This window comes from Mustela lutreola, chromosome 10, assembly GCF_030435805.1.
Source record: "Mustela lutreola isolate mMusLut2 chromosome 10, mMusLut2.pri, whole genome shotgun sequence".
NCBI lineage: Eukaryota > Metazoa > Chordata > Mammalia > Carnivora > Mustelidae > Mustela > Mustela lutreola.
In genome coordinates this window covers 102,547,932-102,564,736 of record NC_081299.1, presented here as the reverse complement: position 1 = coordinate 102,564,736, position 16,805 = coordinate 102,547,932, and the positions used below count along the sequence as shown (strand labels likewise).

Genomic DNA, 16,805 nt, shown 5'->3' with positions numbered 1-16,805 from the left:
TTCAACATCAGTCCTCAATACAGTCATTCTACTGTCCAATACGAGAAGACTCACGCCCATTCTGTGCCATACCCAGTGGTTCCTAGGCTGTCCCCCTCTACTCAAGAGGCCGACACCCCCAGAATTCCTGCTGCAAGAGCAAGACATTTGACCATCTGGATTCCCTTGTGTTAAGAATCCACAAGTAGGGGGGCGCCTGGGTGGCTCAGTTGGTTGAGTGACTGCCTTCGGTTCAGATCATGATCCTCAAGTCCCAGGATTGAGTCCCATATCGGGCTCCCTGCTCAGCGGGGAGTCTGCTTCTCCTGCTGACCCCTCTCTTCTCATGCTCATGCTCTCCCTCTCTTTCTCTCTATCAAATAAATAAATAAAATCTTAAAAAAAAAAAAAAAAAAGAATCCACAGGTAAGTACAGCTTTTACTCCATTCTATCACAATAAAGATATGTAAAGCCAGCGACAGAGGTAAGCCCTGGAAGTCAGGGCAATCAGTGAGGGACACGGCCCAGCCAGGGAACCCAGAGAGAGCTTCCTAGATGAACTAACAGTCGAGCTTAATCTTGAAGAATAAGAGTTACCCAGGGGTGCCTGGGTGGCTTAGTTGGTTAACCATCTGCCTCCAGCTCAGGTCATGATCCCAGGGTTCTGGGATGGAGCCCCGCAACCAGCTCCCAGCTCAGCGGAGAGCCTGCTTTTCCCTCTGCCTCTGCCTGCCTCTTTGCCTACTTGTGCTATCTCTCTGTCAAATAAATAAATAAAATCTTAAAAAAAAAAAAAAAAAAAAGAATAAGAGTTACTCGGATAAAGATGATGGGGAAGACTGTAGTTAAAAATCATGTATCAATAACTCAATGTTAGTTCATTGACTGTGGCCAATTTACTCTACTAATGTCCGATATTAATAATAGGGAAGACTGGGGATGAGGTGTGTGGGCCCTTCTACTATCTTTACAACTTTTCTTTACATCTAAAGCTCCCCCCAAAAAAAGTTTATTATAAAAATCCCCATGCCAACTAAATACACTCCATCCCAACTAAATACAAGTTTCTGGGGTGCAGGCCAGGCATGAGCATTTTTTTAAGCTCCCAGGTGATATCAATGTGCAGCAAAGTCTGGGAACCTCTGGGGTATGAGAAGTCTCTGAGGTACAGAGGCTGGTACCTTTTGGCATTAATTCACTCAAAAATGTTCCGAACTAAATAAAAAATGTTGAGCGCTGTTTCTGTTTTCTACCTACGTGAAGTTGGATTTTTAATAATGAGTATGATAAAAATAAAGTACTGGAAAGACTCAGGGGAAAAAAAAAAAAAAAGATGATGAGGAGGAATATTCCAGGGAGCAGAAACCGCATGCTCAAGGTTTAGAGGTTCAAGAAGCCAGAGGATGGCGTGGACCGCAGGACATGCCTGAGGAGGAGGAAAGACAACACCACAAAGGAGCAGCCACGCCAAGCGCCCCTCCCCCACCCGATCCCTTCTCCAGAAGCCACCTGACCTTCGTGTGCCAGAACAGGGTATCAAGTGTTTCATAAAGGACGGGTGGCCTGGAAGGTTCTTGGCAGTGCACACGGTGCCCAGCCAAAGTGTTTCCACCCTTCTCCAGGTCATTTTGTTTGGGGACACAGGGACGTACCAGAGGCTGGTTCTGCTGGGAAGACGGGGACTTACCTAGCCAGGCACATGATCATCCCGCAGGTGAGCTCCGCAGCACTGAGGCTGTTCCCATTGGGGGTGCTAAAGATGGAAGAAGGAAGGAGACATCAGTGGGTCCAGACCCCATATTCCCATTCCTGTCCGGACGAAACCCCCACCCTAAGCCTCCTACCTGGGCTCTCTGATGGACACCTGCCCTAATTCCAGGGCTGGAGGGACAACCCCCACCCTGGCTTTATGTTGTCACGGCCGAGGAACTCCAGTTAGGGAAACACAGCCGGCCTCTCTCCCCAAGCTCACTTCTCCCAAGGCAGAGAAGTGCCTCACTTGATTGGGAGATACATGTGTGGCTCAGCATTTTGTTTTCCTCCTGTTAAGGATCCACTTGCATATGGGGAACACAGATTCCCGCTGCTCGGAGCCGTCACTCGTCCTGAGGCCGCGCCCCAGATGGGTGAGCAAGCCTCTCAAATTCAGGTCAGCCCACTGCCCACACACCTTCAGCAAGCTGCCCAGCCTGGGTTCCGTCAGCAACAAAGCTGGGATTTTTATCTCCACCTGTCTGACTTCTCCTCCTATCTCTCAGCAAGTTCTGAGGCGAGAAAGCTTCCTAACACCTCACCGTGCGGGGCCATGCTGACTCGGCCCACTTCACAGAAAGGAGAGTAGAGCTGAAACCCATGAAATTATTTTCCCTTTCTCAAAGGCTCTTTTGTTTGTTTGCTTGTTTTGGAATAATTTATTAACAGACATGTTCACCCTCCTTTTTCCGCTATTGGATCTTTTCACCTCTGGAAATGAAGGTTACAAGGAGCGAAAAGTCAAGAGATCTTATCCTCCCCCCCAAAAATAAAATAAGGCAAGAGAAAAGAAAAGAGAAGTCCCACATGGACTTCTCAGAGTCCATCCTTGCACCTAGCTTCCTGTCTAACCCTGCGAGCCGGCTGTCCTGGGATGCAGGAGGGGCTGCAGCGCTGGGGGGCGCTGCCTCCATACCCAGGCCAAGAGGGTAGGAAGGGCTGCCATTCCACCTTCCCTCGGCTGGGTATTCACCTCAGCCCCAAGACCAATGAACTCCTACGCTATAGGAGAAGTGGAGGCAAGGGAGGGAAGGGTTTTGAGGACACTGAGCCTTCCAAGGGAAGATGGGCTTGGGGACCAGGAAGCGGGCTACAATTACCTTGCCACACCATCTACGTGCCAGACGGGAACAAGCAGATGTGTGGGTGAGGCCTGGCGCGCAAGTGACAACCTCTGCACTGAGTTTCTGCAAAAACCGTTCTAGGGAGGACGCTTTCCCTCTAGGTACCGGAGTGTGAAAAGAAAAATGGGGGTCCTGGTTGCCGAAGGGCGAGGGGCCGTGAGGAAGGGAAAGAATGCAGAGCCACTCAGAGGGCAAACGCCGTGTACCTGCCTGGGGCAGGTGACCAAGCAAGCCAGAGCTAACGAACACTGGGCTCCAGCCAGAAAAACAGAGAGTGCTGGGGCAGGAAATGCAGCTAAATTCACTAATGTTCTGATTCCCAACCAGGCTGCAGTTCAAATGTCTGCAGAGCAGGTTTGTGAAGGGATCTGAGATCACAAAGGGAGCCTCCTTGTCTAGAACCCGGGGAAACCCAACGCTGTGAGCGCGAACCACCTCACGCTAGACTCAGCCTGGCCCAGGCATCCTTGTGGATGACCCCGCCTTCTCGAATCGAAGAGCTCCCCTCCCCCTGCACGGTGAGCCTCCACCCTCACCCCTGCTGAGCTCCACGACTTACTTCATGACCAGGACACCCTTCCTGGTGGCAGCCTCCAAGTCCACGTTGTCCACGCCCGTGCCCGCCCTGCCCACCACTTGGAGCTTCTCAGCGGCGTTGATGACATCCGCAGTCACCTTCGTGGCCGAGCGGACGATGAGGCCTTCACAGTCCTGAGGCAGAAGAAACATCTGGATCCACAGTGGGTCCTCAAGACCTCCTAGCCCCTCTTTGTCCAAAGTGAGTGTTCCTGCATGCTGGCTGGGTGGATAGCTTCAGAGAAAGGAAGCAGATGGCAACCACACCCAGCAGGGATGCCAGCAGGCAGGCCTGGGGTCAAATCCAAGCCCCATCCCCTATGAGCTACGACCCTGAGACGAGGTCTCCTCACTTGTGTGAGGAGGAAATGAGAAAGGACAGGTACAGCCAGACACGCACTCTGCCTCATGCCCAGTAGACAGCACCTCCACCATCGGACACGGTGAAGCTGAAGGGGTGAGGTGGGACTGAACTCTACTTTGAAAGCCCCAATGACCAGCACACGGAAGGCACTCAGTAAGTACTGGCCGGCTGAATAACTAAGACATGAACAAAAGACAAACTGTTGAAAGAAAGACACTTCCTATAATAGAGTCCGAAGTAAGGGCGAGAAGGGAGAACAATTAAACTGGTCTATAGCTGCTCAGATACGCCAGCAATTTTGGACTCAAAATATACATATGCGAAAAATAAGTACTTTCCGGATTCATCATAGCTGCTTTTCTTGGGCTAAGCTAGCCCCCAAGACAGTCTTTCCTAGGCTGATCCAGAATCCAGTGACATCTTCTCAGAATAAGGATGTTGTTGGACTGAACACCCAAGGAGAGTCCCCAAGAAATGGAGAGCAAGCAAGGACACGCTCTGTCCCAAAATGGCTGTCCAAGGTTGGTAAGGAAGCAAGTGTTGTTGCAAAAGCAGCAAGTCCTGACCACCAGGACGCTGGGGTTGTGGTCATGGTGCTAAGTCACCCCACCCCCACTCCTCGTCTTCATTTATAAAAGAAGAGGGTTGGAACCCTCGGGTCATTCCCACGTCTGATCTGACACCAATGATGTAAACACATCTCTGCCATTTCCACAGAGAGCCAGATGCAGGACCCCTCCCAGTCTCCCCAAGCCCTTTCAGGACTGCAGTTCGGAAACAGAGCCTCAGAACGTGACGCTCCAAACAACACTGATAAGCCTCTGGTCCGACTCTGGTCCGACTCCATTTCACAGATGAGACACTGAAGCCCACCAAGATTAAGGATGCCCATGTCCCCTGCTCCTGCCCTTTCCACACCCTCCTGCCATCTACTAGGTGTCTGATCAGTATGCATCCGGCATCATGCTAGACTCGTCAAGCCAAGATGAAGAAGTCACAGCTTACCCTTCAAGAGGCTCACAGTGCCAGACACCCCAAAACTCACAAGTACACATGTATGCTGTGACTTCAGAACATACAAGGCCACGGACATGGAAAGGTTAGAGCAACCAAACAGGAGCCACCCCATCTGGGCTGACTGCCAACACTGGCCAAGGCCAGGGAAATCTTGAGGGTGCTTGGAATTCCTCCCTATAAAGCAGCCTAGTTGAACATCAGCCAATGCCTGGGCAGCCGGGGACACTGCTGACTGTTCCACATTCAAGTCCACCGCACTTGGCTCCAAAGAAAAGGCTCCCCCTGCCTGGCCCCCTACTACTAACTTGGCAAGGCACAGTCAACTTCTCTTCCATGAAACCTTTACCAACAACTCTGGACTCAATATTGCACCCTCCCCTGTCCTTTCAATCATCTGTTTCACGTTCGGGTGTCCTCTGTCTGATCTCCAATTCGGTCTCCTCATCTATATTTTATATCTCTAGAGCAGGATTATCTCTGTAGCTGATGCTAAAACACTGCACTGAATACATGAATTCAGCGATTTGAGAGGCTGGTGGAAACCTACCCTCATCATTCTCCACACACCACCTTCCTTCCCTAAATAATTCAAACACGTAACATGATCAAAAATCAACCATTGGAAATACCTTCTCTTGACTGTGATAAGGAGGCATCAGATCTATATGACAGCACTCAAGAGTTTTATGAGCATAAGAATAAGGAGTGAGACAGGAGAAAAATGTTCTGAAACTGACAAATTGATCAAGAGAACTAGATAGGCACCTGAAAAACAGACCCATGTATGTCTGGGACAGACAAACAGACCCATATATGCCAAACTGATGGGGAAAGGAAGAGCTATGCAGTAAAAGGTATTAGGAAAAAACTTCTCCACAGATTTTTAAAAATCCAGAAGAATTAAAGAATTTTTTTTAAGTAATAAGCATTAGTAGAAAATGTAAGGGTATATTTTTATGATCTCAGGATAGGTAAGCTTCATAAGGAAGGCATAAATCCCAGAAAGCATAAAAGAAAATACTGATAAATTTGATACTGATAACTTTTCAAATGTCAATTTTTTTTTTCTTTTTTAAGTAAGCTCTAGGACCCATGACCCCCAAAGATCAAAGAGTTGCATGCTCTAGGGGCGCCTCGGTGGCTCAGTGGGTTAATCCTCTGCCTTCAGCTCAGGTCATGATCTCAGGGTCCTGGGATCAAGCTCTACCCGCATCGGGCTCTCTGCTCAGCGGGGAGCCTGCTTCCCCCCTCTCTCTGCCTGCCTCTCTGCCTACTTGTGATCTCTCTCTCTGTGTCAAATAATTAAAATCAAATCTTAAAAGAAAAAAAAAAGAGTTGCATGCTCTACCAATTTTCAAATGTAAATTTCTCCTGGAAAAGATCCCATAAACAAAGTTAGACAAGTGATAGGCTTAAAATGGGGGAAAATCCTTGCACTACACATGACAGAACAAAGACTCATCACCAAAAATAATCAAGGCTTCCTATAAATCATTTCTTTAAATGCTGAGGATCCCAGTGTAAAAACGGGCGAAGGTCCAAGTAGGCAATACAAAGAAAGTAGGAGAAATACAAAGTGGCCAGTAATTTATAAAGACACTTAAACTGCTAGATATCAAGAAAACAAATTTTGGGGGCACCTGGATGGCCCAGTCGGTGAAGCGTATGCCTTCGGCTCAGGTCATGATCCCACGGTCTTGAGATCGAGTCCCAGCATCAGGCTTCCTGCTCAGCGGGGAGTCTACTTCTTCTCCTTCCCAGTCATGGTGGGTTTTTTTGCTATCTCTCTCTCTCAAATAAATAAATAAAATCTTTTAAAAATAATAAAATGTCGATTTTAAAACGTGGGATTTTTCAGGCATCATATTGACAAAATGAAAAATGGTAATAGTCAATGTCGGTGAGAGTGCAGGGAAAAAGGATTATAAATTGCACAACCCAGAAAGAGCAATTTGGTGGTGTGCGAGCACATTTTCACGGTGCATTCCTTCACTGCCAGCTCTGGCACCTTGGGTCACTGGTAACACACTGAGGATGTCAAGCTTCCTTGGAAATGATCAGTCCAGAACCAAGGGCCAACTGACAAGAAGCAGGCCTGGAGCAGGACCACCCAAAGGGTCACGATCTTCTCACCTTGGCGCTCTAGTATCAAGTTCCTGAGCCCAAATCTGAGGCCCAAGTCCTATTCTGAGGGGCCCCAAGAATCTGGCCTCCTTGAATGCTTTCTCCAAAAGCCACCACCACCCTCCCCAAACCTTAGGAATCTGTATTCCAAAGTGGGGGCTGCAGGCTCTCCAGGACCCTACCACAAGCTCGCAGGCCTAGGACAAGCACAGAAATATCACGACTAGCCTTGAACAGGCCCAGCCTTGACGCTTACTCTGAAGTAATCTTACTTTGAAGCCAGAAGTCTCAAGAATCTCCAGTCGGACCAGTAGAGATGTTCATTCACATCTCCCCTGTCCCAAGCAGGGAATCTGTCTTTGGAGACTCCCCTTCAGTCGATCTGGACCCACACTGAGCATGACATCCCACCTGCCAGGACCCACTAGCTTTCAAGGTCTCCTAACACTCTGCCACCCCCCAGCTCATTCAATTGCATCACCAATTGATACATGCAATTAGCACATAGTGGTGACCCCTCAAAACACGTTCCCCCTCCCCCCATACCATATCCTCCTCAGGTCACAGCATCCATCCAGGCTTGGCCCCAAGCTGCCTGTTCCTCTATTCTACTTATGCAAACTGTGGGCCTTGGCACACCCTCCCACATCCTCAGTGCTGTCTGCGACTTTCTTTTCCCGTGTCCTGCAGGCCATTTTGGCCCCTCTCAAAACCTCACCCATTCTGCTCTCAACTGCTCTCCGCAGCTGCCTTAGAGCTGGAAAATGGCCACTCTTCTGCTGGATCTATAGTTGTTCCAGAAAAACTATGCTAACTCAGTAGTAGAAAGCCCTTCACATCTCTCAAGTTCAAACACGCTTCCTTTCCCAAGGACGACAGACTTGGCCCTGAGGGGGACTCCAGCATGGCGGGTGCCTCTAACTTAAATCAGACGCAAAGCCAAATTCTCCAGGTCATTGTTACCCAGCTAGGCAATGTGGGAAGCAACTGTTTGGCACAATATGCTTGTTTCTGATTTAGTCAATGTCTATTTAACTTCTGCAAATTAAGCCCTAGTGCAAGGGCTCAGAACTTGCTAATTTTTTTCAAAGATTCATTTATTTTTAGCTTGGAGAGAAGGAGAGTGCACACACTGGGGCAGGAGCAGGGGCAGAGGGAGAAAAAGAATCCTCAAGCTGAGAGTCCAAGAGTTTTGTGAATTCTGAACACGATGCTCCACTGTTCCAAGTCACTGTTTTCCAAACTTTTTTGACTAAGACTTATAGTAAGAAACTTATGTTTAAGTCGTGATTTTTATACTCACAAACCACACAGGCACCACCACTACCCATATAACTGAAATAAATTTCAGGGCACCCTACTGAGCCTATCTGCCTCACTTCCAGATAGTTCTTATTTTGTTTTTTAAAATGCTAATCACGACCCAGTGAACCAACATCACTACCCACCAATGTGCGATGAGTCCCTTGGAGTCTGAAAAGCACCATTCTCAACTGGGGGGGCGGGGGGATGGGGGAGGTGTAACTGTACTTCCAGACCACAGAGTGAGTGAGAGCAGACCGTATCTGCCCAGAACACCGAGGTGTGGGAACAGAGGCCAGGCCTGGGCAGGCAATGTGCTCAAGAGTCCAGCAGTATTAAAGATTTCAGTGGGCAAAGGCAAGGGGCACTAATGCGGACACCTCTCCACCCAGAATGAAAAGACACAGTGTGGACATGTGGCCCCTCCAGCAGGCTGCCCAGGTAGGCTATCCTGCATTCTGAAGCGAATGTTTTACAAAGACAGACAGAAGGCTGGGGGCTCCCCTCACAGCCCAGCCATGACACCAGCCAGCAGACAAACACTCCTTCCTCCTCTCCTGCTTGGAGTTTTCAGTGCCTTTAAAATGTCCTCCAAGTTGTAGGCCAGACTCCAGCAACCCATCCAGCCAACTTTCCAACTTCATGGACCCCCCCCCCCCCACTGCTGGAGAGGGCTCCCTTTCTTCTCAGTTCTGCCTTTATCCCACCTGCCCACCCCCCTAGAAACCATACAAATTCAGATTTCGAATTTCCACAAGAAAGCTGCAAATCCCCAAGTGAAGCCACTCTCCCAACCTGGTGCTCTGGCGGAGGTGAGGGTCAGAGGCAGCTCTAGAGGCCAAGGCACTGCCTTCTGGCCATTGCCCTGAGCCAAGGCCACTGACAACACGCATACAAACGAGGAGGGGACAAGCAGAAGGTGCCTGCTTCCCATCCATCCTACTCCAAGGATCAGGTCGTGACCCCGTCTTCCCCCCCAATTTAGGTTAATCATCCCCCTTTTCTCTACTTTTAGAGCAGCAGAGCAGGCAGGGGCTAGGCTGCTGGGTGGTCTCCCTTGGCACTCAAGTACTGTGCCACCTGTTCAATCCTGGGGTGTCCTGGGGGTGTTGGTCAGGCTCCCTAACTAGTCCACAAGCTTCCTGAAGGCAGGGACTCAGATGCTTCTCTAAGTACAGGGCAGTAGGGGACTTACTCTCTTAAGTACTCAGATACAGCACCATGGCGGTGGAGGGGGTGTGGGTGGGGGGCCTCATCGTGGAGAAACACGGCAGCAGATATAAGGGAGCACAGTTTCCACGTGGTTCCGGCACAGCTGCCTCTGTGGTGTCATTCAAGGGGCCCTCTGGGAAGAAAATGGAGGGGGTGGAAGTGGGCGGGGTCGAGCGAGGTTAGTAGTAGGCGGCAGAGCAGGGCTGTGGGAGAGAGAATCCACTGAACGTGGGACATCAGCCCCCGGCGTGCTGGGTGCGGGAACTGGAGTCACGAGCTCACTAAGTAAATGTCCTGCACGAGGCCACCTTACAAACATGGGAGAGAAACCTCACAAGTCTTACAAACAGGACCCTTAGAACAGGGAGAGAAAGATCTGAAGTAGAGGGAGGCAACGATGCAGCACGACAAACTGATACATGCCTGAGAACGATTTGCCAAGAAACATAATTTTCCTGGGGGCGTTTGGGATCGGAGTCTGATTCCTGACCAGCGACTGAGGCCAACGGTGGGGCAGGCGGGCAGGAACTAAGCCCGAATCCCTGAGAGGGGGCGGGAGGGTGCTGCGTGGGCGGCCAGGGGACCTCCGGCGCCCCTCGCCTGCCCCCTACCCCCACTTCCTCCGACGACTCCCTGGAGGCCGAGGGGCGGGGAAAACGCGCGGCGGTCTTGCATCAGACGAAAAGCGGGTACGGCGTTTGCTGCCCTAGCCCGGCCGCCTTGCCTGCAGCCTCTCCAGCTGCCACGAGACAGGCTGGGGCCCCTGGGAAAGCTGGACTCGGCCAGACTAAGGAGGACTTAGTCCGGGAAGGATCGCGGGTCTCTGGGCTCCCCGCGCGGAAGCCCCTTTGGTGCCCCTTCCCCCCGCCGTGCAGGGCTGCCAGGGCCACTGTGCGCGAAGGCTCCGGGGAGGCGCGCGCTGGCATCCCGCGGGCAGCCGGCGAGGCCAGCTGGAGCAGCCTGCACTTTGCAGCGCTCGCGGGAGGCCAGCTAACGTGAAACACGCGGTTGCAAACTGAACGCAAAGTCTGCATCCTGCAGCTCGCCGCAGTTTGCTTCTCCCTCCCCCAGCCCCCAATCTCGGGAGGCCCCAGGATAGACTGGAACCGGGGACGGGGAGTGGGGGCGGGGCGCGCTGGCCCCGGCGCGGGCCGGCGGGTTTCGGCAGGAGATGCCAACGAACCCTTGTCCCTCTCCCGCTCGTCCTACCTGCAGCTCGGCTATCAGCTCCTCTTTGCTCAGGTTCTGCTTCTCCACCACCTGCAGCCCTCCATCTTGCAGGATCTTCCGGCAGCAAGGGTCCAGGCTATCACTGATGAGCACTTTCCGCAGATTTGCAAAGGCCATTGCTGGAGTCGGCCTCGGAGTCGGCCGCTTGCTCGCGGGGCAGAAGCACCTAAGACGCTGTAGTTCCGGCTACCGGGCTGGTGTAACTGGGCAGGACTCTTGAGCTCCCGCTCCCCTTTTATCTCCCCCTTCTGCTCCTACCGCCTCCTTCTGATTGGACGAAAATACTCTAACTCTCGGAGACTCCGCCTCCTCCTCGAGGCTCGAGCCTTCAGTTCCCCGCCCACTTTATTATTCTCCCGCGATGAATTTCTCAATCTCAGCGAAAGCCGTTGCCTACACCTGGTGAACATGGAAACACAATTTGCGCTGACTAGCTGATTCCTATCTCACCCTGAGAGAAATGTTTCAGGTTCACTTCTTTCTTCCGAAGAACGTATTCAGTAATTCCTTCACAAGCGTTTACTGCGCGCATCTGTTATGTGTGCAAGGCACCGTCCTAGATACTGAAGGGGCTGGGACATCCTCCGGTGGGCTGACACCGAGGGTACCAAAGGCAGACCGGAAAATTACATAGTGAAAACCAGTAAGAAACTCCCTGAGACCTCACAAAGCAGTGCTTAATTACAAATGAACGATGCCTTGAGAATTATGCGTTTGAAAGAGAACAGGGACCAGGATGCATTCAGAGCAGCCAGAATTTGCGTTCAAGCTCCCCAAGTTCCTCTTCCTCCACTTTCTTTCTAATTAGGAAAAGACAAAAGGATGTATGAAGTCAGTCTGATCTAATTTGTATATGACCAAGGAGACACTTCCCAGCTCTTAACTCCTTTATGTTTAAACCCCACAACAAAACGTGCCTATCCTATGCCCCTCTTTCTAGAAATACTAGCCGGGGTGGTGGTGGGGGGAATCCATTTGGGGTTATTTAAGGCCCTCTAGGATCAGAAGCAGAGGAGAAGCAGGCATGCTCCTAGGTGAATGAGAATTCAGTTTATCCAGCAGTGAGCTGTCCTCAGCCAGCGTGCGCCCTGGTCCTGAGAAACACCCAGCTTCGCCTGGGAGCACCAAGAAGGCTTCCAGCAATGCTGCCTTTCATAAGACACTCTGATGCTCCTAGAAGGGCAGGTCTCTGAGAAGACCTGAGGATATGGTGATAAGTAAAATATTATCTGCTTTCAAGCTGTTCTTTGTCAATTGTCTAATCTTGAAATAACCAGGGAGAGAAGAAGTGACATTTACAGAGGCCCAGGGCGTGAAGACTAGCTGAAGGAGATGCCTAGGGGTCCCAGAAACCAAAGTGCAGAAAGGTCAGGCTGCCCAGCAGGGGCCTTGCCCTGGGAAGGAGTTGAACCACACTCCAAAGTAATAGAGTGGCCCAAGTGACTTTTTAGATGGGATCTGCTTACACTAGCTGAGCTGAACTCTGGCACTGCTAATGGAGATAATATCTCTCTGCACCGCTCCCCTTCCTCCACCCCATTCCCACCGTTCACCCCTACCTCCAACATCAACTGTAAGTGGAGGATTTTGCTTGTACAATCAGCCTAGGAGCAGAGGAAATATTATCTCCCCCACCCCATGCTATGGCTTCCATCCATAAAATAGGAACTTTGGCCTTCTTGGAAGTATTAGGAAAATAACTCTGCCATTCTTTTAAGACCCCTCACTCCCTCCCCTCCCTGAGCCCCAGGCCCTTGGGAAGAGAGACATTCTGATTAGTGAGTTTAGGAGAAAGGTCCTAGTGGCAGCCCAGGCCAGCTCCTGCTTAGTTCTGTCTTTTGGAGCTGAAACCCACAAATAATGTGCCTGCTTCCTTGCATAGTGGTGAGCCCACCAGGCCCCACCACACACATCTGAGGGGGCAGGAGCCACAGCAGCCTAGCTACTCTGTCTTTATAGGATAAGGTCCATGGGAGAGAAGGAAAGGGGAGAGGTAGGAATCCTATTTTTTTACTTGGAGCCCGGCAGTGATCTCCAAAGTCACATTAGGAGTAAATCATGTTTTGATAAGTAAGTGATGTATTGTCATCTGCAAAACAGGCACATCTGAATTTGAATCCCAGCTTCTGAAATTACTGATTAAGTGACCTTGGGCAAATTACATGGTTTCTCTTAGACTTAGTTTTCTTCTCTGTAGTATGGGGCTAATAGGAGAATGCATACTTCATAAGATTGTTGTGACAAAATGCAAAGCACTCACATCAGTTCAATCTGTAATGCTTGGCATTCATTCATTCATTCATTCATTCATTCAATCAGACAACCAACACATATTTATTGAGAGCCCGTTAGGTGCCGGGCACTGCTGAGGGTGCTGGGAAGGAAGCCTTGAAGGGTCAAACATGGTCCCTGCTCTCATGTTCTGTTTGGAGCCAGAAAATAAATAAGTGAAAAATGGAACAAGATAACCTCAGGATGTTTAAGTATGATGAAGAATACAAAACAGAGTGACATGATAGAGAGGCTGGGATGTGGGGGCATTCATGTTAGACTTTACAACCGGGAAGGGGCTTTCCAAGAAAAAGATACTTCTGCTGACACTGAAATAAGTCACTTTGCAAAGAGTGGAGGAAAGGGAATTCTAGGCAGAGGGTAAAGCAGAACAAGTCTGGCACATTCAAGGAACTTGTTCCCAGATATTCCTGTAGCACTTACTGTGTGCCGGGCGCAATGCCACGGCCCGGGATAACAACGCTGAACAAGTCACACTCGGTGCCTGCCCTCCGGGGACTTGTGGTCTAACACATGAGTGTGTGTGCTGTGTGCAGCCCAGTCAGACAGTCAGGAAAATATCTGAGAAGAGCAGCACTTAAGCTGAGATCTGAAGGTGGAGGAAGAGCCAGGGGAGAACATTTGGAAGAGTATTCAGGGGGAAAAAGGACAGTAAGAATAAAGTCACTTGGGTAGGAAAGATCATCTGTCATACAGAGATGAAAGGGGGAATGAGGCACGAGATGAGAGACAGAGATCAAGAGATGACAGAGCGCTCGGGCCATGTAAATAGTCTGAACTTCTGCTGTGGATACAAATTAAAAACTCAGTTTAAACTGGTTCGAGGTGTCTGAGAAGATCAAATGTAGACAGAAATGAGCTCAGACTGGTGTCATTGGCAATCTGTGTCTCTCCCCTTCTCTGTTTTATCTGACTTCGCTTCATTTCCAGAAAAGCAAGATGTGGCAAGAATGTCCCCAGTTAACAAAGACTGTAAGATTCAGTAAAAAATTCTAAGCAGTTTTGCAACCCTAGAAGATTGTACTCGTTTTCTAAGAATTGCCACAATATTTTCTTTCTTTCTTTTTTAATATTTTTATTTATTTATTTGACAGAGAGAGAGAGACAGCCAGAGAGGGAACATAAGCAGCGGGAGTGGGAGAGGGAAAAGAAGTCTTCCCATGGAGCAGGGAGCCCGAGTCGGGGCTTGATCCCAGGACCCTGGAATCATGACCTGAGCTGAAGGCAGACGCTTAATGACTGAGCCACCCAGGCACCCACCACAATATTCTCATACCTGATCCTCATTGGTCAGCAGGGGTCATGGTTCCATCCCTGAACCTATCCCTGAGGCCGGGGGAATGGTTATGCTGACTGGTCAGTCCTGAAGATAGCACCCACTTCACATCTGAGGAAAGTTCCATCTGGAATATATGCAAAGACTGAGAGGAAAGTGGGTCCCCTGAGGAAGCTTCAGGGAGCTAAACCAAAAGAAGGGGAGTGGGGATTGGAGGGCAGCTGGTGACACCCACAGCTGACCACTCCACCAGGCTGAGGGGGTTAGATTTTATTTTAAGTAGAATGGGAAACCACTGAGGTTTAGTTATAAGGAGGGGAAGGTATTAAGTTTTAAAATGATCATTCTATATTTTACACGAAAAAGACTCCTTTTTACAGTGCTGTTTCGATTGTTATTATGATAATGATGACAGTGAAAATCATGGTGACAACGATTAGCAGAGAGGTGGGTCCCTTGTTGGGCACCTGGAATGACTCAGGAAAGCACAGTCAGAACTTGAAAAGGCAGTTCTCAAACAGTGAAACTAGCAGGAATCAATGAATGGATGAAGTTAACCACCTGAGAAAGGAACCCATCCTGAGAGCCGGTAAATGTCTGAAAAAGTTTTGGGAACAACCAGATCAAAATTAAGAGAAAAATACTCCTTCATCCAAATACTACCAAATATTAAAAAGAAAAAAAAATCCTCTTAGCTAATCAATTGTATTGTAATTTTTCCGCAGGAAGAATATATTAATGGAAAGGCTGGTCTGCGTGTTCAAAAAGATGGTCCAAGGTGAGTCTTGGCTTTTACCCAGCACTGTTCCAGAAGAGAGGGAGACTGCATGTGACAGACAGGTGTGGTCAGTAGCAAGGTGTACTTTGACTTGGTACAGGGAGAATTCTCCAGATTTTATCATAGTTTGTATAAAAAAATCCCTTCTGATTCTGCAACTCCTTTCCTTTGTTGTTCTTCTGAATACCTATTTTATTTTCCAGATACCTTGATTTCAGTAAAGGATTGCTGAGTGGATCTGTTTCTCACCAGATCTCATTGTCAGGTCCTGTGGCAAAAGGAGAAACAGGCAGAAGCCAAAAGGCTGTTTTCTTTTTTAAAATATATTTTTTTATTTTTTATTAACATATAATGTATTATTAGCCCCAGGGGTACAGGTCTGTGAATCACCAGGTTTACACACTTCACAGCACTCACCATAGCACATATCTTCCCCAAAGTCCAGAACCCAACCACCTTCTCTTGACCCCTCTACTCCAGGCAACCCTCAGTTTGTTTTGCGAGATTAAGAGTCTCTTATGGTTTGCCTCTCTCCCGACCCCATCTTGTTTCATTTATTCTTTTCCTACACCCCCAAGCCCCCCAAGTTGCCTCTCAACTTCCTCATATCAGGAAGATCATATAATAATTGTCTTTCTCTGATTGACTTATTTTCCTCAGCATAATACCCTCTAATTCCATCCACATCGGCCCAAATTGCAAGATTCCCTTCCTTTTGATGGCTGCATAGCATTCCATTGTGTATATATACCACATCTTCTTTATCCATTAATCTGTTGATGGACATCTAGGTTCTTTCCATAGTTTGGCTATTGTGGACATTGCTGCTATAAACATTTGGGTGCACATGCCCCTTTGGATCACTACATTTGTATCTTTAGGGTAAATGCCTAGTAGTGCAATTGCTGGGTCATAGGGTAGTTCTATTTTCAACTTTTTGAGGAACCTCCATGCTGTTTTCCAGAGCGGTTGCACCAGCTTGCATTCCTGCCAACAATGTAGGAGGGTTTCCCAAAAGGCTGTGTTTTTAAGGGCTCCTGTCAGCAGGAGAATGCTGTCAGGCAACAAGGGTTGAGGGAATTCGGCATAGTCACTAGATACACAACCTCCCTGTTCATGAACACAAGAGTAAGGGGGAGCAAAGTATTTGACCCCAAAACATGCACTATGGCATGTGGATTATTTGGAACTAAAGGCAATCAGGGCCCAGCAGTCTCAAGAAGAAACGGATTATTAGCAGAAACGACTTCTTATCTGAAAGACCTATCCACATGGCAGGACAGCAACAAATTACAAAACATTTGCTCTTCTTACCATCCTGTGAATTACCCTCTTCCCCTTTGAAGCTCAGGCCTCTACCCTATTCCTTAGCTCAGGAGGGTATATAGTCTGTCGCATGATTTGACCTTGGGTCTCATATTCTAATAGGGCTTTGACACATACATAATTACATTTTTTTCTCCTATTAATCTGTCTTATGTGAATTTAATTACTAGGCCAGCCAAAAGAATCTAGAGGAATAGATGAAAAATTTTCCTCCCCTGTAGGAGAATTTGGGTTTATATTCTTGTCTCTTGTGAGTTAGGCTAGTGGTAGTCTCTAAAGCTCTGATCAACATAACACTAACTTCCCTCTGAGATCTCAGGTTCTCTTCTCAATACTTTTAACTACAATGTCTCAAAATCTCTTTAGGTCACTGAACTCTATAAGAAGCTGAGGAAAGCTATAAAACCACTCACCTTCTAAATTGTGCATACAGTTTTTGGAATTCACATACC

At 48.8% G+C, this 16,805-nt stretch overlaps 1 protein-coding gene across 1 annotated transcript in view; it reads right to left on the bottom strand.

Moving 5' to 3' along the window:
- PHGDH (phosphoglycerate dehydrogenase) overlaps positions 1-10,923 on the bottom strand; it is a 29,330-nt gene extending 18,407 nt beyond the window's left edge. The window contains exons 1-3 of the mRNA XM_059136815.1: positions 10,661-10,923; positions 3,416-3,567; positions 1,668-1,733 (exon numbers count right to left, since the gene is read on the bottom strand). Of these exons, the coding sequence (XP_058992798.1) occupies positions 1,668-1,733; positions 3,416-3,567; positions 10,661-10,798 (356 nt within the window). The 5' untranslated portion in view covers positions 10,799-10,923. The remainder of the gene's footprint in view (positions 1-1,667; positions 1,734-3,415; positions 3,568-10,660) is intronic.
- Positions 10,924-16,805: the final 5,882 nt, after the last annotated feature.